Genomic DNA, 26,457 nt, shown 5'->3' on the forward strand with positions numbered 1-26,457 from the left:
TTAAGAACTGTTATCAAAACACCTAGTTTGAATATCATTGGACATTAACAATATGACTAGGGGGAGGGCCTGGGAGAAGGGACAACCACCAGGTTTACGTGGGAATATTCAGATCTGACTTTGCTTACACTGAAACCACTTGACTTTATTAAAAGTACACCTTTCACTACAAATGGAGTTGAGGGTCTTTCTTTCCTAAATGCCCAAGCCAGGACATCCTAACACTCTGCCTTAGTTAAGTATATGTTGCATGGAAGAATTAGTTCATTAGGCTTTGAAGATTCAGCTATATTACCTTTTCCAGAAAGTTTGCTTCCTGGGTTTGCTAGCCTTGCAGGTCTTGACATTAATCAATAATTTTCCCACACAGCTTATAACTAGCTTAATTAAGGAAGAATCACTCTTAATTGCTTTCTCATTCTTCTTCCCTTTTACTGGATTCAGTATTTTTATTGCAATGGCCTTGCTTCCTCCCTTACCTCTCTTGCTGCCTCCCCTACAGTCCAATATATTTGTTCAGCATTCCATTGCAAGGTGAGACAATATGGAAATAGAATCCTTGATTTATTTTGATATGGCAGAGATTTCTTGGTAGCTTAATTACACGTGAGTTTTAGGTATCTCTTCTATTATGTAAAATAGTAAGGAATCATCAGTTCTTCAGAACTTTTTTGGGGTTCAGTTTCAAGTGGGGAAAAAGACACTGGAAACATGGAAGCTGCTTGGAAAGATGATTTTAAGGGTGGACAGAACCACATGGTTTGAGGTCCTGGGGGAAAAGGTGATCACATGCTTCAAGATGTTGAGTGAAGAAAAAGAAGAGCTTGTTGAGAGTTCCTTGGTTTTTTTATACTCTCTGTTTGGCCCCATCTCTGTTTCCTGTTCCTGTGTAAGAAATATATTCTGATTGGTTGTCAGACTCCCAAGGGGCCATGCAAGGGCAACTCTCTGGACTGTGTTTTGAGTCCAGGTTTGGTTGAGCATTGCTTCTTCCCAGATGCCCTGTGATGAGATGGGTAAAGGGCTAATATTATCATGCCTTAAAAGAGCCGAGGTGGTGCAGTGGTTAGAGTGCAGTACTGCAGGCCATTTCAGCTGACTGTTATCTGCAGTTCAGCGATTCTAATCTCACCGGCTCAAGGGTGACTCAGCCTTCCACCCTTCCAAGGTGGGTGAAATGAGGACCCAGACTGTGGGGGCGATATGCTGACTCTGTAAACCGCTTAGAGAGGGCTGAAAGTGCTCTGAAGCGGTATATAAGTCTAACTGCTATTGCTATTGCATCACCCTGAAGCTGAAGGGGGATCTTTGTTATGTAGAATAGACTAACTCAGGCATTTTAATGGCCCATTGAGAAAGGTGAGGGCTATTAAGTGTGAGTCTGTTTCCTGCCTAAAAACATGTTTCTCCATTTCTTATCTAGGGAAATATAATATTCCACCTTTTCAATATTTTCTAGGATATTTCATCCTTCTAGGAGAGGGATGGGTGATAACTTCCTACACTTTGAAAAGAGTAGGAGCTGAAACAAGTAAACATTGAAGAAGAGCGATGATATGCCCATGTATTATGAAGAATGTGTACTAAATGGCAAGGTAGAGTATAAAATTAGTAAATATATAAATAATATTCGGAGGGGTGGAAACAATTATAGAATATTCCTGGACAGATAGTGCCTAGAAAACAAATAGAAATTGACATTTCTTTCTGCATTTCTTTCCTTAACAACATGATTGAGATGAGAAATAGAAGTTGCAAAATGCAGTAGAAACATATGGGAAGATTACGAAATTTAATTACAAAAATTGCAAAAAGAAGACAATATCATCTGAGCTCCTCTCTCATACAAAAAAAACCCAACTATTTCTTAACAAAGGAATTCCATATTAAGATCTTATCTGGAAGCAGCCATAATCAATCCCTTTAGTAGACATTCCTTCAGAGATACCTGAAACTGCTCTTGAAATATCCATATGAAGCTGTTTGGAAGCTACAGCAGTATTTTGAGAAGAAATGTTTTGTGAACTGTCCCTTCAAATACTTTATATAACCCTCATGTATAGGAATATCAATTGTTCTAAAATTGGTACTTTTAACTATCTGCTGGCTAATGAAATATATGTTAAATCAATTTTTGGATTTTTATGGAACCAATTGTCTTAGTGAAAATATGGTGATTACACTGGAAAGAATTTGGTAGCTTTGATTAAAATGATAAAATAATAATAATTTATAATTATAATAATTATTTTTTTAAAAACAATCACTGACATTCATTTCCAGTAAGATATATTCCATTCATTCAATGTGCTAGTAAAATATCCCTAGATGTAATTCGTGCAATCTACACAAAGCCCTTTTCCAAGTATAATCCCCTTCAAATTCAATTACTGTTTGGTAGAATTCCAAATTTTCAGCGCAACCTACCATAGTCCTTGACTTACAACTACAGTTGGGATGGAATTTCCATCACTAAGTGATACGGTCATAAAATGAGACATCACATGATCTCATTGCTTAGTGGTGGCAATCGAGCAATTTCCCCTTGCTGTCATTAATCCCACCAATTAGCTGAGGTGGGATTAGCCGAGGATCCACCACAATCTAAGCCATTCTGAGCTTGGTCCTTCCCAATCCAGAGGCTCAATAAGGTGAAGGACTGGGTCCAACTCAATAAGGTGAAGGACTGGGCCTCCCACCCACCTATCTCCCCTCTATCTCTGCCCTTCTATCTCCTGGTACCCTCACTTGAGAATCACACAGCTCAGGGGCTGTAAGAAATCCTGAACTGCTTTGCAGCATGAAGCCACAGTCACCAAAAAGCTTCAGCTGCTCCCCCCTCCTCTGCCCCCAAAAGCTGCAGGAAACTGCAGCACTCAGGAAATCCCAGAAAGCATTTCCCCCCACATTGATCTTCTGTCTTTTGCACCCAGCCATCAGAACTGAAGCAGAAGCGCTTTGCTGGAGCAACCAAGGTAGCATGGCAGATGTGGGCTTGAAAAGGACACAGCAAAGGTAACAAAGTGCTTTTGCTTCAGCTGTGGCAAAGAGTTGATGTGGGGAAATGGAAAAGAGGAGAGCTGGATAAACGAATATTTGCTGGAGCTTGCTGGAACTTCCTGAGCACTTCAGCTTTCTGGGACAAACTGAAGTGGGCAGGAGCAGTGAGGCTTCCAAGGACAAGCTGCTTCCAAGCTGCTTCATGTTGCACTGTGGCTTAAGGATTCCTTGCAGCCCAGAGCCACAGCATGGCAGGTAGCTGCAGAGTTATGCAATTCTGGGGTTTCTTGCCATCACCTTATGTTTAAAAAAGGAAAGTGTAGATAGATCCTACTGCTGCTGCCCAGGAAGGAGAAGTTGGGTAACAATGGGATTTGGGGTAGTGAAGTACCAAACCCATTGATTCAGGAAGAACATGATTCAGATGAGGTCTGGGGGAGAGCCAGAATGGTGCTTTTTGCTACATAAGAGCTGAAGTGGACATAGGAAGCTCAAGATGGGGGATGTGGTGATTCAGTAAAACAGCAGAGATCAACAGAAGGACAAAGGCTTGGGGGTAACCCATTAGACAGGAATGTCCTATCTTGACAACTTTAAGGTTTGTGGACTTCAATTTTTCAGCTCCCAACTTCCCCGTGTTTGGCTGAGGATTTCTGGGAGTTGAAGTCCACAAGTCTTAAAGTTACCAAGGTTGGACACTCCTGCATTAGATGGAAGAAGAAACAATGAGACAGGAATCTAAATAGAGATACCCAGTGACTCACAGAAGTTAAACAGGAAGTTAAAAACACATCTAGGACTGAGAAAGCTATTACATAAATTTAAAAAGAAAGGTTGGGACAATTACCACAGTCTAATTCAAAGGTGTGATTCATAAATTAAAAGGTTCATTATTATCAAACATCTCAGTCAAATAAACTCAGAGAGTAATATGATCTGATGGCTCAATTAAAAGCCTTATTTATTTGTTTATTTTAAATAACCCTGGGTACATAAATGAATGACTAGTGAGTTACTAACAACTTAATCAAGCTAAATTTAGAATTCACAGTTATTGGGGGGGCTTACAATCATCATTTTCTCAGAGATTTAATCTTTATAAATCATTCTATATTTGCTTGAAAATAAAATGCAAAGTTAATATGAAATAACTTTTTCATCTTTATTACTATGACTGAAAAGCAAAGCTATTGTAGGAACAAATACATTTTTAGCAATGAGAGTTTTCTTGCTTTCCTCCCCAATTTCCCCCCAATTACCTACTCTTTCAATTATCCCTACTACCTGATAATATAAGTTTATGATATATTGAGGTGCATATATTAGGTTTTGATATAGGGCAAACTCTGTTTCTTGCCACCCTTCTCCCTTGCTCACACATACCTTGACTTGGACACTATAATATTTTTGCCCTCTTCTTACACTTTAAGCTGACATTAGACTTTTAAAAAAAAGTTTTAGCAACCTGTTCGATTTGTCCATGTGAATTACTGTTACTTTTAAAACTGATTTAAGTTTATCGTAGAAACAGGCAATCTTGCGATTATCCTGGAATTTTTGTTGGAGTAATGTTTACTATACTCCTATTAAGTTGTTTGGGGGAGTTGTTTGTTGTTCTTTGTAAGCTCAACAAAGTGTGTTGGAGTCAGACTCTGTCAGCATCAAAATCAAATAAAAAAAAATATAATCTTTGGAGGACGCATCTGAACATGTGGATTCATTGCTGGTGGGTGGATGCATTGCTGACCCGAAATGGTAGTCAAGTGAGACTTGATTGTTGTGCTACCCATAGCCTGCAGACTGGGCATCTGTGTATGCTGCCATTACTGTTCCTCCATTCTCCCATGATGTTGAGCGGTTCTTCTTCCAGGCACCAGTGCAAAAAAATGGCAGTTCATTACTGTCTGGCTTCTGCTCTTGACATTTTAGGGCAAGGCAGCAATCAAGCTCGTAGGATTGGAGCCACCTCTTCAAGGATAGGAGGAAGAAGTGGAGATAGTAGCAAAGGGCAGTCCTGGCTGTACGAAGGAGGAAAGAAAATGCAAAGCCAATCTTACACAAGATTGGCTTTGCTCACAACCCCAGAAGCCTCACAACCCCAGAGGAAATAGTCCAAAGCTGTCTTTGTCTCCTTCCCCCCACCCCACCCCCACCCCAATCTGGGCATTGTGTTTTCACTCTGCATTGCTCTGAATCCTATACCTCTAACCTTTCTTGTAGTCCAGCTGCTTAGATTACAAATCAGCAGCAGGGAATAAATCAATTTTGACAGGACTTGCTGGGATTGCAATCGGTGAGTCTTCTTCCTCTCTCTCAGGAAATTCGTGCCAAATTGGTTATATGTATTTTGTGTAAACAGAGCCTCTGGCCTAGAAGCAAGCGTGTTTCTCGGGACCTAATAGTTTGCCCAACCCCATACTTGCCTATTCAAAAATTCTTTCCCACCAGAAATCGTTTGTGTGTTCACCAGACCTCTGCAAGCAGACATCAAATGGCACGACCCGTCAACTGGTCTAATTATACTTATTCAGAAGTTGGTGAAAGGATCAGTTTGTTCTGAGTCAGACCCACCACTCCTCATACACAATCCTTTCTCTACCTAGCTAATAGATTGCCAATGTATTTCGAAATGCTCACAAAAATCTTATCAGCCAAGCCTGAGAAGGAAAGGTCATTTCTGTTTAAAGGAGATAAGACTCTAGATTTTTTGCTGGTTCTCACAAAGCTCATGTGATCATGTGGTTTGCCATAGGGCGAAGCACTCTTGGATGATTCATGCAACTAGTTCACCACGTACAAAAGCCAGAGAGGGGAGAGGAGATAAAAATCCTTTCTAGTCACATCAACCAGCTCTCTGTATAAATAGAAAAACAAATGCAGCTCACAGCTGGGTTCTCTAATACACTGCCCTGTTGCTACAGCAATGACAGCCCAAAAGATATGAACTGTGTGAAGCAGAGCACCAAATCCTGTATTATTACAGTCTAAGGGAAAACACTTTTCAAGTCTCATTAAAGCAAGCAGGCATTAGCTCCATTTTTGGCTTTTGCTTTTCTGTAATATTCCACATTCTGAAACAGTCTGCTTCATCTTATGGCATAGTAAGGCTACACCTGTGGCACAGTTTTGTGTTCTGCATAAGAGAAATATTTTCCAAAATGCAGATCTTCTTCAACCTTTGCTCTGGCCTTCATCTTCACCTTTTTGCCAACCCCTCCAGACACCCTGTCTCTATTACCATATATTTAAATGTCTGAAGATGACCCTTACTTTATGAAATATTAGTTCACCAGAACCAGTGTTAATCTTGACTGTGAATTAAGTTGAAATCCATAGTTATGGTCCAGCAATTAATGCGAACAAGCATTTCTTAAACATTACAGCAAAAATGTACCAATCATTTTCAGTATTAATGTCTTTCTGAATTGAACTGTTCTATATATTTTTAAAAAACAGAAATAGATTATATTTTATTATTATATGAAAATCAATACCCAATGTAGTCTGCATAATTCCTTTAGAGATATGTGAAAAGAAAGCTCAAAAAAATAAATAGAAAAATAGCCAGGAAAGCAAGGTTTTTTCCCCCTATATATTGCACAAACAGTGACCAGGATAAAGTAGGGTTGCAAAAGTAGTCTTCATTCAGCAACCACTCTTTCAGTAACCATTCAATGTTAAAATGGTGCTAAACAAGGACTCAATTCTCAAACTAACCCAATGGTGGGGGAAGAGCTAGGTCCTTGATGGTCTTTCAGAAGACCAACAGAGTAGGAAACCTCCAGATCTCCAATGAAAGCTGTTCTATATGATAGGTTCCTGTTGTGACTCAGCAGAAGTTTGCTGTGAGTTGAGTCGGGATGCAGGATTAACAATGCAGCTGGGGCTTGTTAGTGTCATCTTCTGGAGATAAAAGGACGGATGGTGCCACGCCCTGGTTGCAGAAGTCAACATTCATCGTTCATCGGTTGTGGTTTGTTTGTGAGAGACACTAGGAGAAGTGATTTGCTTTCTGTAACCCTGATTCAAAGAGACACTTGGAGAAGTGCTTTGCTTTCTTTTTGTACACCTGGTTTGCCGTAAGAGATCTTTGTTTTGCATTCTGTTATCTTCTTGCCAGAGACTTTATTTATGTTCATTTTGGGCTCACAGCCAGTCTGAGCCGAGGACTGATAAAGTTCTTTCCTTTTAAGTCTGTCTGCCTGTCGTCTTTGAACGAGCGCAGGAGGGGGTCAGAACAGGTTCCACTATGGAGAAGGCCCATCTTTTAGGTCCTGACAGATCACATTTAAAGGACTTAGACAGTGCCCACACAATCCAATCTGGTGGGATTGGCACATACAGTACCTTCATCCATGGCATGTGTTAGTTATTGCCATAAATTAATTTTTAACCCAAACAGTTTAGCTATTCTGACACTTCTCGGTAGCTTCAATCTTCATTCTGGAAATTAGTTGATGCCTAAGGTATTATAGACTTTTAATTAATGCACTGATCTAAGTGGGTTTTGGAAGAGGCCAAACCATACTTAAGCAACATGCCAAAGATATTCACCTCCAAAATAATGTCAGGTTCCATCTTATTTATCCTAGTGCGGCAACAAAATGTGTTGCACTTGCCATTACTTATTTAATATCAAATTGGAAAAATACCAGAAGACCATTTAAATTAGAGTATTGTAATACATCAGTCTGGTCTTTTGAAAGGCCGGTTTTGCACTATATAGTGAAGATGAAACTGTGCTGCCTCTTTTTAATAGAGATTTTCAAGATATGATAGAAAGATAGAGAGATAGATATTTTCAAGTAGAGGACTATTTTAGAGAGAACTGAAGTTGACTATCTTAATATTCTATTAGCTGATCAGGAAGTGGAGATCACAGGTAGTGTAATTAGATCATATATACTGACTATGAAGAAAAATGAAACTTTGTTTCAAGTTGGTAAATTCAAATGCTGTTTTATGTTATTACAATTTTATATATGTTTGGATATATTATTTTAGTTATAGTTGCCCTATAACTGTAATATACTAACAAGCAATACGTTAACATTTATAAGTGTTGAAATGAGCAGTGATGGCACAGCGGTTAAAATGCAGTACTGCAGGCTACTTTTGGTGACTGCAGCTGCCTGCAGTTTGGTAGTTCAAGTTTCATGGGCTCAAGGTTGACTCAGCCTTACATTCTACCAAGGTCAGTAAAATGAGGACCCAAATTGTTGACTTAGAGAGGGCTGTAAAGCACTGTGAAGCGGTATATAGCAGTTAGCAATAGCAGTTAGACTTATAAGTCTGCTATTGTTATAAACGTTTGATTTATAATTCTTCTAAACTTAGCAAAATGTAATAACCAATGCTATTCCAGACATGGTTTCAAGACAGATGTCTTGACTGAAAGCTAGAAAACACACCTCTGATCAAATGTCAATTTTATGGCTGCTGAGGAGAAAAGGGCCATATAGAACTTTATTCCGTAAATTCCTGGATGCAATCCTAGGAGTGTAGCTTCATAGCTGAAAGGAGAGCAACCTCAGTATGTTTCAGTCCAACTGTACAAGTACAGCTTAGGTGAAAACTGGCTCAAAAGCAGTAACTGTGAGAGGGATCTTGGAGTCCTAGTACACGATCACTTACATATGAGCCAGCAGTGTGCAGCGGCAGCCAAAAAAGTTAATGCAATCCTTGGTTGCATAAAGAGAAGGATAGAATCAAAATCACATGAAGTATTAGTATGCTTTATAAAAGCACATGATGCTTAAGACCACATCTAGAACACTACATCCAGTTTTGGTCACTATATTATAAAAAAGATGTTGAGACTTTGGAAAGAGTACAGAGAGGAGCAGCTAAGATGATTAAGGGCTTGGAAACTAAAACATATGAAGAATGGTTTCAAGAATTGCATATGGCTAGTCTAAAGAAAAGAAGGACTATGGTGACATGATAATGTTCCAATATCTCAGGGTTTGCCACAAAGAAGGGAGGGTCAACCTAATTTCCAAACCACAAGAAGGCAAGTGAGAAACAATGGATAGAAATTAATCAAGGAGAGAAACAACCTAGAACTAAGGAAACATTTCCTAATAGTGAGAACAATTAACCAGTGGAACAGCTTGCCTTCAGAAGTTGTAGGTGCTTCATTACTGGAAACTTTTAAGAAGCGACTGGACAGCCATTTGTCTGAAATGGTATAGGATCTCCTGCTGAGCAGGTGATTGGACTAGAAGACCTCCAAAGTCCTTGTGACTCTATTATTATATATACTGTATTATCCTCAAAGGTTGAATGGGAGCTGTCATTTATTATAGGGATGTCTACAAGTTGTGTCCTGTGGGTGAATACAGCATGCAACAACTGTAAGATTCAGAGCACAAATACCATGAAACACAATGGAATTGTAACTTATGAGTCTAGTTTTGTTTATGGTCTTTAATAAAAGTGCAGCTGTAAACCTTGATTAGCAGATTCATCTCTGCGGATAACAAAAAAAATGAAAATGTTATTATTCCTGGTGACTCTTAATAGACATGCTGATTAGAGCTGAATGATGAGATTTTATCATTTGTCTATCAATAAGAGATAAAATATTTGAAGAAGAGATCTTTTATTGAAATATCACAGAAGATGGTAACTTACTGAAATGGCTTGTACTTTTCTAGAGGGAGGATGGAGTCATTTCTTTACGTGTTTTTTCTTCTCTATTACCTTTTTTCATATTCTTTGTGTTAGTTTTTACCTTTGTGTCTGTACATTTTAATAGGAATTATTATTTAATAAAGAAACGATCGCAAACACTGAAACTTTATTATTGAACAAGTAGGCCCTCTATAATTTATTGTGTGCTTTGTTCCTCTAGGAAAGTGACAATTCCAACATGTACTAATATGATACAATCCTCCTATTGTGATGCACTCACAACTTTGTGCTGCTGCTGCCCGGTGCAGAGGATTTTATATTGGAATATGCCTAGCATCCTATTGTATATATTGACAATTTCCTTTCCTTTTTTTTGTATTTGCCATTTCAGGATAATGTCTTGCATCAAAAGCAAAAAAAAAAGTGTACCCAAGGATCCAAATCACAGTACAGCACAACTACACAGTACTTATACCACAATCGTGGACATTCTGTTATTAATAGCTCTTTTTATCACAGCATGAACTGAGAGAAGTGGCATTAGAAATAGGTTATCATAGCTAAGATAGGCCACCCTTTTGATACAGCAAAAAAGCAGCTATTTATTTATTAATTAGTCAGAAAATAAAAGCCAACAGATGTTGGTTAGCCATTTCGTTTAATGGGTCAACAAGCAGATTTGTGTTTAGAAAGCTGTCTGATATCGATAAGATGGTATAAAAGCAGGTAGTTTCAACCCCATAGATTAATCCACAGTTCAATTTAATATTTGAGGGAAATAAATTATGGAGTATTTATTCATTGCTCAGGAAATTGGAGGCCTTTTGTAAATATACTGTAGCTTATGACCAAAGCAGGATAAGTAATGTAGATGGGGAAGAAAGGATGTAAACTTGGGTTGCACTTTGCTGTAATCCAAAAAGAAGTACTTTTCTTTTCTTGTCATATTCTAAACTATTAAAGCATTAAAAAATGTCCTAGGGAGGAAAAAAACAGTATAGCATTTACTTGTGACTAATCCACCTTTTATAATGGAGAAAGAATTGCATCAATAAGTGCAAGTGTTTTAAAAGGTATTTTGTATTCAACAATCCTCCTGCAAAGTGAGGAAGTCTGTAAAAATGGCTGAGTGCGCTCTCAATGTTCATGTTTCCAAAGAAGCATATCTAATCATCACAGGCATGGGGAAAATCTGAAATGAATACACACGCACACATATCTGAGGAATGGGAAATGGAACAAATGTACAGCTATATATATAAATTGGGAGGGGGATTATTGAAGTAATATGACAATGCTGGGAAGCAATATTTTAAGCTGAAAAAAGAGATCTTAAACAGTTACATTTTCTCAGCTCAAAAACCTATTGCCTGACTCACATGCTGATCCCATTGAGAATGAGTGAAGCGAGATAAGGCAGTGTCATCTGTAGTAGACCAGGTCAAGAAACAGATTCCATGGATATATTAGAACCATTGTTATTGAGAGAGGCTATAGAAACAGAATCTTGCAAGTATGCCTGTGTTTTCCCTTCCTTCCTCTTACACTCCAGGGAGTCAGGGACAAGCCAATATAAGTCTCTGATACTTGTAATAAGTCTTCCTGCCTTCCACCCTTAGCTTAACACATATTTCTTCTGCTCCTGTTATCTTAATGGCTTCTGGATAGGTTCTCCAAGGTCATCTCCATAGATCTCTACAGCTTGTTATTTCCTTGCAGTTTTGACATTTCATGCAATGGTTTCAAAATAGAATTGTGTAAGTAGAGAAATTAGGACAGGAGAAAACTGGAGAAAAGGCTTTTATGTAGAATAGAATAGAATAGAATAGAATAGAATAGAATAGAATAGAATAGAATAGAATAGAATAGAATAGAATAGAATAGAATAGAATAGAATAGAATAGTTGGAAGGGACGTTGGAGGTCTTCTAGTCCAACCCCGTCTAGGCAGGAAACCCTATACCATTTCAGACAAATGGCTATCCAACATCTTCTTAAAGACTTCCAGTGTTGGGGCATTCACAACTTCTGGAGGCAAGCTGTTCCACTGATTAATTGTTCTAACTGTCAGGAAATTTCTCCTTAGTTCTAAGTTGCTTCTCTCCTTGAATAGTTTCCACCCAAACTTGCAGCCTGTTTAAACTGTTTATCTGGATGTATAATTTGCTTGAAAATGCTATCTTTTTGCTTCTTTATTGCTTTGGCTTCAGTGCAAAGTAAATGCCATTATCAAACTTATATGAAAATCATCAAAATGTTACATATAGCTTAAAACATTGAAATACTGCCACCTGCAGGTTGTACAATGAATTTAGCAAAAGAACATCTGCATAGATTTGATTGCCTGATAAAATAAGTGGCCATCAATATGGATCATTAACATTCAAGCAAACAGCCAGATGTGCTTTATTTCTTCATACACAGAGATGCAACTCTATCCCTCTTCTTCTTTTTCACCTCCAAAGTGAGTAACAACAGCAGTTGTCTGATCTCACAAGATTGGATTTGGTTGCATTTGAACAGGAGAATCATAGTAAATTGCAGAGCTGCAGTTTTACTAGGAAGTTTGTTAAAATCTACAAGAAAATAGCAGTACTGATATTATTGATAAAAGTTTAGGTGGACACGTCGATGTGGTCACTGGACATACCTATTTGGAAACCAAGTCAATCTCAATTTAAATGGCTTTACTTTTTATTATCCCATTTTCCCTATTATTTATACCTGATAGAATTCTAACTGAAAGTTTTAAGAAAACGATATCCAACTGCACAATCATTCCTTGTGGCCACAGGAGTTGCATATGCAATTCCAACACTTTCTATACACATTGCAGAAACCAGAAAATCTGCAACTATACAGAAAAAATTAGGTTTACTGTCACTCATCTCTTCTACTGCGGTTAATGGAAAAATATTTTCACTCAGATGTTCAACTTATTCCTAAAGCATTTGATAGCTCCGTACTAATGACATTATGTTATCCATTCCTTCTTTTTCCTATTATGGGACTGATATAGCAACTATGAGGGATGAAAAACTATGCAACGAACTGGAATCAAAGATGTATTGTTTGATACAATCAGGGACTGTAGACCTTGGTTGATGTACGTTAAGGTGTTCTATCTTCTTTCTAAAATCTTGAATCTTCTGATGATTTACCTGAAGTATATCAGACGTCTAGCATCTCCAAAGTTTCAGCTGTTAGTGGGGCATTTGAATTATTAATTTTGACTGCTATCCCATCAGCAGTGTGCATTAATGGAATCTTTTTGGTATTGCTTTTTATTCACTATTGGTAAGGCTTCAAAGAGGTAATTAATTCTAGTGCTTGATCTGTGACAGTCTTTTCTTGTGTAATCTCAGGATCATTACTGACAAAGTATGTTGTCAAGGATGCTGGTAATTCTAGATTGCCATCATTGTTAATCATTTGCCACCCTGTCCTTGACATTGGGCAAGACAGACTCAGCTCAGACTGGTGTGTTGAGTCAAGCTCTCCTTTTCTCGTTATAAAACACACACAGAAGATATCTCTGAAAAGTTTCCATTTTAAGCAGCTCTTGGGGAATTATGGAATGGTCAAGGCAAATCCTTTTGTATTATGCTACATTGAGAAGCCCTTTAATAGCATTTAAGTCAGTGATGGCGAACCTATGACACGCGTGTCAGTGCTGACACGCGTAGCCATTTCGGGTGACACGCACATGCTCCCCAAACTTGTTTCAGCGGCAGCTCTCAGCCTGGGCGGCAGCGTCACGCAGGCTGTGGAAGCAGGAGGAGGAGGAGGAGGAGGGAACCAACCAAAGAGAGGCTTTTACCGGGTCTGCGCCCCACAGCCAGGATCGTCCTGGCGCCTCAAGCCGCGTTTCTTTCTGCAAAGCCCTTCGGGCAACCCGAGAGTTCCGCTTGACGCCAGAAGGGCTTTGCAGGAAGAAACGCGGCTTGAGGCGCCAGGACGGTCCTGGCTGTGGGGCGCAGACTCGGTAAAAGCTCTCTTTGGTTCCCTCCTCCTCCCCCTCCTTCCACAGCCTGCGTGACGCTGCCGCCCAGGCTGAGAGCTGCCGCTGCCGCTGCTGCACAACTGAGGGAGGGAGAGGGAAAGCAGAGGTAGCCTCAAATTCCACCGTTGGGACAGGGGAAAGGGCTTGTCCCTCAAGAGTGGGGGGGGATAGAGGTGGGAAGAAGGGGCCCGGCCTGTCCCCAGCGCCCCCCACAGACGGATTACGGATCGAACGCTTCTCTCTCTGCAGCCTTTTTCTGCAAGTCCCAGCTACTCAGCGGGGCGTCATCATTTCCGGGGGGGGGTTGCAGTTTTCCAGCTCAGATATCAGGATCCGCCGGGATTAAGTGGGAGAAAACGCCGCTGGCCGAGCGGAACAAACACATCCAAAGGTTAATCTTATTTTACGAAAACACAACTTCCAAAAGTCGACCGTGGCCTCCGTCAAGAAGCTCTTCCCCCACCCCCCACCCATTCTGGGGTCTTGGTGTCCCTCGGCTAAGATCCACCCCGGAAAGCAGAACGGGGGCACCCCTCCTGTAATTCTGGCTGGGTTAAAGAGCAGGGATGGAGGAGCCATATCACACCTTCAAAGGGTGGGGAGGGGGAGGCCCGATAAAGTCCCTCCCTTGGGGTGTCTGAAGTCCCAGCTGAAGCAGCCGAAGGAAAAAGGATAAGCATCCGTCGCTGCCCAATGGCGCTTGGGGTAACCCCGCTGGGCAGAGCCAGTCGAGGCTCATCCTGCAAATGAGGGTTTCCCTTGGGGAGGGCCAGGTGGTTTCAAGCACCCCAAACAGCCAATCTCTCTCTCTCCGTCCCCCTTCCTTTGCTCCTGGGGCTGCAGAACTTTCCATGGGCTCAACAGTAATTGAGTAAAATTCTAAGCCACTGCAGTAGCTGCTTTTTGGTTTTATTTTTTTAATATTTATCAGTCTCTCTTTTAGTTGAAGAGTTGAAGTCCACAAGGCTTAAAGCTGTCAGGTTTGAAGACCCCTGGGGTTTTTTTCCTAAAGGGTTAGGGGTGCAAGGTTCTTGTAACTTGACAGCTTTAAGACTTGCACACTTCAATGCCAGAGTTTCTGAGCCAACATTTTGGTTGCTAAGCAGGACTGTTGGTAAGTGATACTGATAATAATATCAAGGACAACATACGAAATCGACTGATGAACAAAGAAGTTACTAAGCAGCTATGTTAAATAATTTGTTTTTGGTTTATTAAATACAATTATATTGCAATTATATATTTTTGTAGTTTAAACTATAAATTGCGCAAAATTATGTTTTTGTCGAAGTGACACACAACGCGAGTTATGCTCGATTTTTTGCCCATTTTTGACACACCACGCCAAAAAGGTTGCCCATCACTGATTTAAGTCAATGTTATGTTGCTAATTTTGGGGGGGGGAGCTCTAAATGATAAGATTAATAACTTATCTGGTAAGCCAAAGGCCACTCTTAATTCCATCAAGTGCAATCCATAAGGCTTCTAAAAAAAACGTTGGAAGTAATCAATTATGCTTATTTAGGTTTGTCACATTTATGGGATGCATTATCCAAATGTCTCCTAGTGTTTTTCCTTCTTACTTATCTTAATTTGTTTCACCCACTAGTTCATTTTCCTAACTAGCCATAAACTGTTCATTCCTAGTGCCAGTGTATTGAGCTTAAGAGAGAGCTGCTAATTTGTCTGCATTATTTAGCACAGTGTCCGAAAGCTTTTTTTTTTAGAGCCTCCACACTTCTGTTTATAGATGTTGAATATTCAAAGATAGAAAATATTGTTTGTGCAGTCAGTAAACAGTCTCTGGCCATCAGGTCTGTTGTAAATTCTTTTAAAGGGGTTTACTTTATTTCCTTGTATAACTTGTTCATCTGGCACTGGGGATAAATTTATTGGAGAAATAACAGCTATTTCAGAGGGAGAAACTAATAAGGGCAAGATTCCTTCTGGTGACTTAATTCCTCCTGAAGAGAGATGTAAATTGTTATTTTTCTAGTTCTATTTCCAAACCCCAATTCAGGATGTCATATCTGTTTAAGATGTAAATAAAGGGTATAGGATTTCTTTTGTTGTTAGTTGTACTCATGAATTTCTTGCCTGGTAGATGATGGGCTGCTCTGTTAGTTTAGGTAAAGTCTAAAAGTAGGCTTGTTCTGTTATGACTTTTTTCTTTATTCTGTCATCTTTTCTTACAGATTTAAATTAAATTTCAAGATGCTCAGGATGTCATGACAATTTCATTATCTTCAGAGGGCAGTAATGATAGTTGAAATAAGCTATGGCAGTAAAATAAATTGGGAATGAAATAAATAAAATAGGATAAAATGAAGCACAAACAAGTGGATTATCCTGTCAGCACCTCACCACCATTTCCCTTCCCTTCTCTTTCAGGCTATGTAAGATTCTTATTATTACACAAAAAAAGTATCTTTTAAATTTGAATAATTACAAATCTGAAATATTAAGCATTTATTATTGCTATTGTTGTTGCTATTGTTGTCTATAAAGATTGTGTTACTTCATAGAGTATGAAAAATGCATCTAAGAATTTCCAGTGCCACAGCTGGACCAAATAGGTTTCAAAATTGATATAATGTAGATGGGTGTTTTTCCAAACTTGGCACCTATAAGATCTGTAGATTTCAACTTCCAGAATTCCCCAGTCAGTTGTTGTTTTTGAAATCAAAGGAAATATGAGGTTCTTTGCAATACATATGTAAAAAAAGTTCAATTGGTAAAGACTAATAAAAGCAATCTGCATCCTTGAAAGTGTAAGGCTATGGCTATGACTATAGTTCATGACATTCCCAGAGATGCTTTGAGGAAGAGTTGAGAGTTTTATGATAAATATTATTTAAAAAGCTTAAGTGGAATGACTCACTGCACTGTATTCTGATGAAGAGATGTTTTGGAGCAGCTTTTTAAAGGAAAGAAGAACAAAAAGGCATCAATATTGATGTTAGTAATGACATGAGTACCAAAAATGATAATTGCTCAGCCTTTTTTGAAAGGGTAGATGCAGTGATTAACTCCTTGGGTATTCCCTGATTTTTCCTTCTACTGCTTAGGTTTGTAGCCCTCCAACTTTCACTTTTCCAGCACCTTAAAGTTACAGGACATGAAATTAATTTTGAAGGAACCAGGTTAATCTCCAAAACAGAACACTTCAACAAGAGAATAATTATGGAAGCTATCAAAATAGAGAAACACCCCCCACAACATGAATAAACATGACAATACCTACCAAACATCTGGAAACCAGCACTAGTCAACAAATGAGCCCCACCCACCACCCAGGCAATTACAACATGAAACAACAATGGATACACAGCCAACATCAATCAGCACCAATCTACCAATCATGATACAACCACATAACCAATCATTCCACTTACTGAAACAAAGCCAGCACTCCACACACACAAGTGATGTGTGATGTGGAAGTGATGTGCCAGTGCCTGGAAGCTGTTAGGGTCTGGATGGGAGTGAACAAACTCGCACTCAATCCTGACAAGACCGAGTGGCTGTGGATGTTGCCTCCTATGGACAGCCCAGCTAGTCCGTCCCTAAGCCTGGGAGGAGAAAATTTGCTCCCCTCAGAGAGGGTCCGCAACGTGGGGGTCCTCCTGGATCCACAGCTGACATTGGAACATCATCTGTCGGCTGTGACCAGAAGGGCCTTTGCCCAGGTTCGCCTAGTACACCAGTTGCGGCCCTATTTGGACCGGGAGGCACTGCAAACAGTCACTCACGCCCTCGTTACCTCAAGACTGGATTACTGTAATGCGCTCTACATGGGGCTGCCCCTGAAAAGTGTTAGGAGACTACAATTAGTCCAGAATGCAGCCGCGCAAGTGATACTGGCTTTACCTAGGTACACCCACACTACACCTATCCTCCGTGAGCTGCACTGGCTTCCTATTGGTCTTCGAGCACGATTCAAGGTGCTGGTTATTACCTTTAAAGCCCTACATGGCCTAGGACCCGGATATCTACAAGACCGTCTTCTGCCGCACACCTCCCTGAGACCGATAAGATCGCACAGGATGGGCCTTCTCCAGGTGCCATCAGCTGGACAATGCCAGCTGGCGACGCCTCGGAGTAGGGCCTTCTCTGTTTCCGCTCCTGCCCTATGGAACGAGCTACCCCCAGAGATCCGGACCCTACCCACTCTCATGGCCTTCCAAAAAGCTATTAAAACCTGGTTATTCCGGCAGGCCTGGGACTGTTGACCTCTGGATTGAGGTCCAGCCCCGCTTAGATATTAACCCTTAAATAGACTAAGCATATGCTTAGGGCACCAGGTCCGGGGGGGGGGGCACCACAAAGCTAAGAAAAAAACCTACTGAAGATTTGTACAATATGTACAAAGGAGGGGGGGCACCAAGATTTGTCAGTGTTTAGGGCACCAGTGAGCCTTAATCCGCCACTGATAATCTATCATCTACTGCCAAATCTGGCTGCTGTACTCTGCATCCAAGTTATCTTTAAGGCAATTGAGGTCTACAGAGAATATATTACATTTGAGAGATAGGAATATTTTTTACGTTTTTGCAGACCAAAAAGAAACACTTCCATCTCTCTGTGGTTTCTTTATTCTTCTTTAATTGTCCTTTAAATCATTTGTAAAGCTACAATCCATACATCTTCCTAGCTGTTCCTGCATCTGTTTTCTTTTTGTTGTTAATATTAAATTCCTCAAAAATAATTTTCCCCTGCTTTAAAAAAATCTGCTTTTACTTGATCCATGTAAGTAGCCAAGTAGAATCAGAAGTGCATCTATCCATTACAAGACAGATGTGGCTGCTGTTCTGCATGAATTTTTAATGGTCACTAGCGGCCCAGCTCCAGACATCACCAAATGTGATATCCACAACACACTGATAACCAGCTATACATCTGTGCCTCTTGCTGGGCAGGTGATGATGTTATGGTGCTGACCAAGTACTGTACCTGGAGGTGGTAAACATCTAAGAACTCAGCTCCAGCTCAAACCTGGCAAAATGGAATGATCTGGATCTTTGATCTCCCCCCCGCCCCCAGCCCATGTGATATGTCATCTTTCTGGATGGTTTGGCATTCCCCCTGCCTGAGACGGTACACAATTTGGGGATCCTTGTAGACTTACAGGTCTTACTTATGGAGCAGATAACTGTGACTTGAGATGCTTTTGCACTAATTGTAACTTCATCCACAGATTATATTAAGCTACAATTGATGTGTTGGGGTTAAGTTTGTGGTATGTAAATAATAGTATATATTGCTATGTGAATCTTTGTGGATTATTCAGTAAGCATGGTTAAATAAACCGAGTTGTCAAATGATATAAGGTATACAAAAAAATAATTCTTTCTGAATTAATGGGATAAGACTCCCCTTCTAGAGCCAAGGTGGCGCAGTGGTTAAATGCAGCACTGCAGGCTACTGCTAGATCAGCAGGTCAGCGGTTCAAATCTCACCGGCTCAGGGTTGACTCAGCCTTCCATCCTTCCGAGGTGGGTAAAATGAGGACCCAGATTGTTGGGGGCAATATGCTGACTCTCTGTAAACCGCTTAGAGAGGCCTGAAAGGCCTATGAAGCGGTATATAAGTCTACTGCTATTGCTATATTGCTATTGCTATTCTAAAAAACTGTCCTAGAATAGGAAGCAAAGAATCAGAATACCGTAAATGCATAGTGTGGTTGTGTAAAATACACAAAATAAATCCCTTTACTTAAAAAACACATTACTGTGTGGAAAGTATTCCTTCTCAAAATATAAAGCACATGAATGTTTTGGAAATCCTGGGAAGCTTTCAGAAGTCCCCAGTACTCTCTAGATCTGTTACCCAAATAAAACTTTTAGTAGAGCCACAAAAGAAAGCACCTCTTTCAAAGGTTCTGCACAACCCTAATAAACAGCAGGGATGTAAGCACTAAATAGAACAACCCACAATTATACACACTTCATTTTAATTGGTTTTAATTGATTTGGACTCAAGGAAAGGAGTTTACCAAACTGTTTATTTAAACAATTTATTAGCTTGCCTCAACCACTGAAATGCCTCTAGGCAGCATAAAGCAATGTAACCGTATTAAAATCCACACACACAAATCCAGTTGGAAGGAGCTAATAAACATCTGAAGTGGGAGAAACCAAAAAATGATATAGCACACACTTATTACAATTTAAATCACAAAATCCTGGTTCAGGACTAGGTAAAAGGCCTGATTTTCAAGAGTCTAATGGGCAACTGAGTTTGAACCATACAGACTTCAGGACACAGGAGCAACCAGACTTTGGGGACCGTAAAATGACGCTGATTTGCCCATTGGACCTGGAGCATGCTGACCCTGTGGGATCTTACCAGATGACAGTCAACATCTTGAATGACATCTGAAAGCTGATTAGTAACCAATGCAGCTTGCAAAATAGAGATGCAGCAAAATGACACATTCCTATTATTCATTGTACTGTTTCATTTTAGACCAGCTGTAGCTCCCAGATGATCATCAAGAATACATTAGTCCAAACAAAAGATGATTAAGGCATAAACAGACTTCCCAATCCAGAAGCCATAATTGGAGCATCAAACATCACTGAGTAAAGGCCCCTTGGCACAGCTGCCATTTGCTTACTAAGCAAGAGCAGAAAGTCCAGAACACCAAAATTATATACAAATTTTGCCCGAGAAAGTAGAATCCCATCAGTAATTAATTTTAGAAAATCCCTGGAAACAGAAGCTTATTAAAACCAGACACTCAGTCTGAGTCCAAGTCTGTTCCTCCCCATCCAAACTCTACAAACCTCCAGGCACCAGGACAAAACATTGTTTGATCAATCATGGATTGAGATATACAGCTGCACATCATTTGCTTATGGACCCAGACTGCCAAATCTTTCCAGGATGGGAGTGTGAGAGAATAATGGACTCTTAAGGTACTTTGCACAGCAGTGGGTCAGCTACAGGTCTTGCACAGGAATTCAACTTGCTACCACCCGAGGTCAGCACACCACAGCCTCTTCTGTCAACACTCCCAGTCCAGCTATGAAGATTCAGCCTATTAACAGCAGCCTTGCTAGTTAGGAGATGGCTCCAGATTATTTAGAGTGGCTAAAATTGAAAGGGATAGTAAAGTACTGGAAAAGAGTGTAACATGAGAAGTGAGCACTAAAATAGCAGATATATTAAAAGGGAAACAAAATAAAAATAATACATTGGCTATATATGCAAATAACTTGCACTAAAAGTTATTTTAAATATGTGTTATTCAACAAACCAGAATTACCCTTCTATATCAGCAAAATGACTGTGGTTTAGCAAGCTTGTTATCAATTGCTGTTGCCACTGATGGCATTTTAAAGATCCTAACCTATGAAACACACATTTGCATGCATGTTCAAAGTATTTTCTGTTCATCTAATTGATTTTTGCCTATGTTTTGTGTATGAAATGTTTACTATACATGTCTGTCGATTAGCAAGTGCTGCGTTGGGGATAGAAAACCAAAAATAGAAGAACATTCTGGATTCAGACACAAGCCATAGTTAAAATGTGCCATCCTAGACTGGCATAAAATGATCAAGAAATTGTGGTAGATAAATCAGTAAAAATGTGTCTCCTTTTTGTGTTATGGAATCACAGAAGTTGTTATTAAGATCCATGCATTCCTGCTCAAGTTCTTATGGGCTTCACATAGACGGCGCTTTAGGAAAAAGGAATGCTCAGCCAGATACTTTTTGGCTGATTTACTAAGACTCTTTTTACCCTCACTATAGACCTGACAATACATTAATTTGGGTATTGATATTCACTTACTAACTTCACTTATAAAAATGAAGCACAGCCTGCTTCATCCATTTGAAATATTTTAACCTGCTTTTCAACAGGGTAAAAAGCATAGCCTGGACTTGCACCTTTACATTCAGGGGAGGGGGGACCTCACAGGTACTCATTTCAAAGAACAGTTCTAATAAGGACGAGCTAAAATGAGGAACCATTAAATAAAGTTATTCTTTCCCAGTCAAGCTACAAATGCCTTCTCTACAAGTGAAAGATGCTAAAGTCAAGGTTGCAAAGGATATTATTTCTTGAAGTGTATTGTCAAACTCCTCCTTAGGCCCAATTTATATTCATCATTCGGCCAAAGAGCTCACACATTCTATCATATATAATACAATGCCACAAGATATGGACGTGATGAGCCAGGGCCTCGAGGCTGTTAGAGACTGGATGGGGGTTAACAAGCTTGTACTCAATCCAGATAAGACCGAGTGGCTGCTGTGCTTCCCTCCCACTAATTGGCCAAGTGTTCCATCTCTCAGGCTGGGGGGTCAAATAGTACGCCCCTCAGATAGGGTTCGCAACTTGGGAGTCCTCCTGGACCCACAGCTGACTTTTGAACATCATTTGTCAGCTGTGACCAGGGGGGCATTTGCCCAGGTTCGCCTGGTGCACCAGTTGCATCCCTACCTGAACCGGGAGGCTCTCACAACAGTCACTCGTGCCCTTGTGACCTCTAGGCTGGAATACTGCAACGTGCTCTACATGGGGCTGCCCTTGAAGAGTATTCGCCGACTTCAGCTGGTCCAGAATGCAGCCGCGCGAGCGATCGTGGGTGCGCCTCGATTCACCCACGTAACACCTATCCTCCGCGAGCTGCACTGGCTGCCTGTTGATCTCCGGGTGCGCTTCAAAGTGCTAGTTGTCACCTACAAAGTCCTTCATGGTATTGGATCTGGGTACTTGAGAGACCGCCTACTGCCAATTACCTCCACTAGACCAATAAGATCCCATAGACTAGGCCTCCTCCGAATTCCATCTGCCGGCCAATGTCGTCTGGCAACTACCCGGAGGAGAGCCTTCTCGGTGGCTGCTCCGACCCTCTGGAACGAACTCCCCGTGGAGATTCGTACCCTCACCACCCTCCAGACCTTCCGCATAGCCCTTAAAACCTGGCTGTTCCGACAGGCCTGGGGCTAAAAGACTTGCAACCCCACTCAAATGGTATGACTGTTGTGCTTTTTTAACGGTGTATGGTTTTCATGTTTGTAACTTGTCTGTTTCCCCCCCCCCCCTTGAACTGTGAGCCGCCCTGAGTCCCCTCAGGGAAAAGGGCGGCATACAAATAAAGCAAATTGAATTGAATTGAATTGAATTGATATCTATATTTAAGAATACTTTTGTACCTTTAGCAAATATTGAGTATAGAAATAGCTTCAACAAGCCAATCTGTATTCAAATGGGAAAAAAACTTTATTTATTATTAAAGATATGTACATGTGTGTAAATATAGATTTTATCAAAAAACAAAGCTAAATATTATCAGATTTGTAATCATTATGGCGTGTAGTGTATAATACTGTTTGGAAAATAATTGTCACCTATATAATTTAATAGAAAACAGAAAGAGAATATAGCACAAGAACACACGATTTTATACTGTTATATAATTATAACAAAAAAGTATATTTGAGAACAGACAACATTTTTTATTTATAGTACAATTTTTATATTCTCTTGCAAAGACATTTGCGATAGGCATAGGATATTAATTTGCCTTTCTTGAACTCATTCAATTTTATAGAGTTTGAATAATTGTAGCAAGATTGACACTAGAAGACTATCAAAGTATAAGCTTTGGATAACAACTGGATAACAATTCTTTTTTCAATCTCTGTGTGCTTGGTTTCTTCATATAGAAACAATTTATCTACCAAACAATGAAAAACAAAACTATTAAAACATCCATGTGTAGCTAAACAGAGAAAATAAATATTTTCAGATATCACCAAGTTGGATTTGTATTTTATCAATTTCTTCTGCTAGTGAAAAGGAATAAGCATGATTATGCCATATTTTCGTAGTGCAAACCAGAATGGTACTTTCCACCATTAGAATATTTTTTTAAAAGCTAGTCATCAATGGACTAAGGCAACCTAAAAGACTTCTCCCAATATTCCTATTTCATTTACTTTTCAAAATTATGTTTGTTCTTAGGCCTTTGATAATATACACTCTCTCTTGAAAATTACATTGTTATATGTAGTTAGGCAGCTTGGGCATTCCGTTTTGCAATTACATACAAAGAATAATAAAGTGAAAATGTTTCAACTTGTCTGCATGTCTAAAATTCCACATTTTTTCAAGCAGCACTTGATACAGCTAGTTTCTTCAAATGATCCATGAAGACCTGCAGACTGACATCATCCGTAAGAATTGGTGCTCCAGATTCCTATTACAGAATGGAAGATGTTAGCAGCCTCCTCTGTCAGGGTGCCTACCTTATGATAAAGCCTCTCCCCCGAGATACAGACAATCCTGGCTTTGTTGGCCTTCAGAAAAGCAGTGCATATACACTACAGTGGGCTTTTCCCCAGGCAGTGAAACTAGAATGTTGACAAACTGGCATGGGGTGGATGGATGTAAGTTTTACTGGGGCCTTAACCGGTTCATTTTTTTAAACTGTGGTTTTTAATATAATGTGTTATTCTGTTCACTACTCAGTTTTCCTTTTGATAGGTGGGCAGCAATATATACATTTTAAAATAAATAATAAAGATTTTGTGTCACATAAATTTATTACAAGGAAGCAAAAGAAGCTGTGAAAAATGGGAGTCCCCAGTTGGACTGCCTATGTGCAACTAACTACTTTTCCTTCAGACATGTGGCACTCTCAGGAATGTTGTCCATCCTGGTCATATTGTGAGGTAAGCATCGTGCAAAACAAACATTGATTTACAGCAACATCCCTATTTCTAAGAATGTGTCCTAGCCTCAGGTTCCATTACTTTAAATTTAACCAGTTTGCCATCAATGAATGGAATCTTTAATATGCTCTGAGGTACAGACATCTGTGGTTGGAATTTCTGGTCTTATGCTTTACACCTTATATTTAGTTTCCTCATAAAAATAACTCTCTCAAAACTTAACTAAGTTTGCCTTTTGCAAAATGTGTGTAAAAATAGAAAACTATTTAAAAACAGACGCTGTGTATCTTGGATTCAGACCTCACATTTGCTTTGCAGTTTAGTTCATGAGCACATTCTTCTTTCGTTTCACGAATCTATCTTCTAAAAAAGTGAATGCTTTTTGACTGTATCTATTAGAATAGTTATCTATAATACAATCAAACTCTTAATCTATTTTTCAATAGATATATACAGCATAAATATATCCAATATAGTGTTATCAAATTCTTAAAATGATAGAAACAAAAGTAGGTTTTTTAAAAATTACACATGTAATAACTTTGAAGATTTGTCTTACTTAAAAAGACTAAGGACTTTCTATCAAAAATGTATGTCTAATTCTAGAAAAATACTAATACAATATTTTAATTTAATTAGTAGATAATTTACCACTCCATCTACTTTTAGTTCTTTTTTTGAAGATGCTCAGAAATGTTAACACAGAAAATAATATTTTAATTACTCTATGCAGGTTGATTAATCATGCTAAAGCTTACCTGTCCCCAAGCATACATATTATTATGTGTTTGAGATGGATTTACTTTAGAAAGTAGAAAACGGGCCTTGAAAGAAACAAACAAAAAGATTATTTTATTAAATAACAGTTAAAATGGTTTCAATCACAGCATGTACAGTGAGTCTTTATGATACATTGTGCCCTCACCTACATATTTCCTTATGCATCGAAGAACAAGATCAATGCATACTAGTATTAACAGTTTTCTCTGTTTTGTGTATATAAATATACTACTACTACTACTCAAAAGAACCGCACACCCCCAAATACTGATATTCTTCTTTAACAACCAAAGACCACATCTTTGAGCAACAATGTGCTAATTCAATACATTAAGAGGTTTCACATCATTCCAATACTACACTGGAGAAAGCATGACAGAAATTAAAATACTTACAGAGTATTCTATAAGTGGTTCTCAACAGGCAATAAAGCCACTGTTTATATGTTTTGATTATATGAAAGACCATCTCTCCCAAGTTCAACACACAGGATAATACATACTCAATCATGCTCCCTTTAATTATATGAAATAAAGCTTACCAAAAACTCTACCAAAACTATCTGCTTTTTATTTAACAGACAATCCCCCAGGTAGAAATCAAAGTAACTTACTTGACTACCTCCATGTTCAGTATCAATATATCGTGGCATTGGAAATCTTGAATGAAGAATTTCCTGTGCATCATCAGTTGGGGCTTGGAGCAAATGACGAAAGTTTTCATATTCTGGCATATCCTGATAGCCTGATTTGCGCCACTGAGCTATAGTCTAGACAGCAATTCAACATTCACTGTTTAGTGAAAATTTAATATAAATCAGTTTTAATAGTAAGACTGCTAGATCAAGGTAAATCCATTAACATTATTATTTTTGCCATTATTACTCAATTATTCATATGCTGCCTCAATTACCAGGCAACTCTAAGGGGACTTGGATTAAATAGGATTAAAACAAATAAATAACAACTACAGACCAAATATAAACACAGAGTATCTGGAGGATAATACCACAATAGGCTATCTATTGATTAATTTTAGTACTGCAATCATTTTTTATTAAGAGAAACTCAACAATTATGGCATTTCATTAAATCCTTTAAAAATACATTCACATTTTCAACAAATACGGTTGTGACTATTTAATATTCATTTACTTAAAATATACTTATATCATAAATTCCCTACTTAGTTCCACGAATGCCATGTGACAATTCAAATTGATAAAAATATTTTTGTATGTATGTATATATGTATGTATGTATGTGTATATATATACTATATATATACTATACTAGTCTCCCTTTATTTATTTATCAGCATAAATATAACAAATATAACAAATATAACA

General features: G+C 39.1%; 1 protein-coding gene across 1 annotated transcript in view; it reads right to left on the reverse strand.

The window, feature by feature from the left end:
* Positions 1 to 22,852: 22,852 nt before the first annotated feature.
* The window catches only part of SEC23A (SEC23 homolog A, COPII component), a 30,593-nt gene continuing 26,988 nt past the window's right edge, over positions 22,853 to 26,457 (reverse strand). The window contains exons 18-20 of the mRNA XM_014054245.2: positions 25,723 to 25,878; positions 25,088 to 25,153; positions 22,853 to 23,854 (exon numbers count right to left, since the gene is read on the reverse strand). Coding sequence (XP_013909720.1) covers positions 23,765 to 23,854; positions 25,088 to 25,153; positions 25,723 to 25,878 — 312 coding nt within the window. The 3' untranslated portion in view covers positions 22,853 to 23,764. The remainder of the gene's footprint in view (positions 23,855 to 25,087; positions 25,154 to 25,722; positions 25,879 to 26,457) is intronic.

The sequence above is a fragment of the Thamnophis sirtalis genome, unplaced genomic scaffold (assembly GCF_051295495.1).
Source record: "Thamnophis sirtalis isolate CommonGarterSnake01/CBP01778 unplaced genomic scaffold, rThaSir2_p1.2 scaffold_1, whole genome shotgun sequence".
Lineage (NCBI taxonomy): Eukaryota > Metazoa > Chordata > Lepidosauria > Squamata > Natricidae > Thamnophis > Thamnophis sirtalis.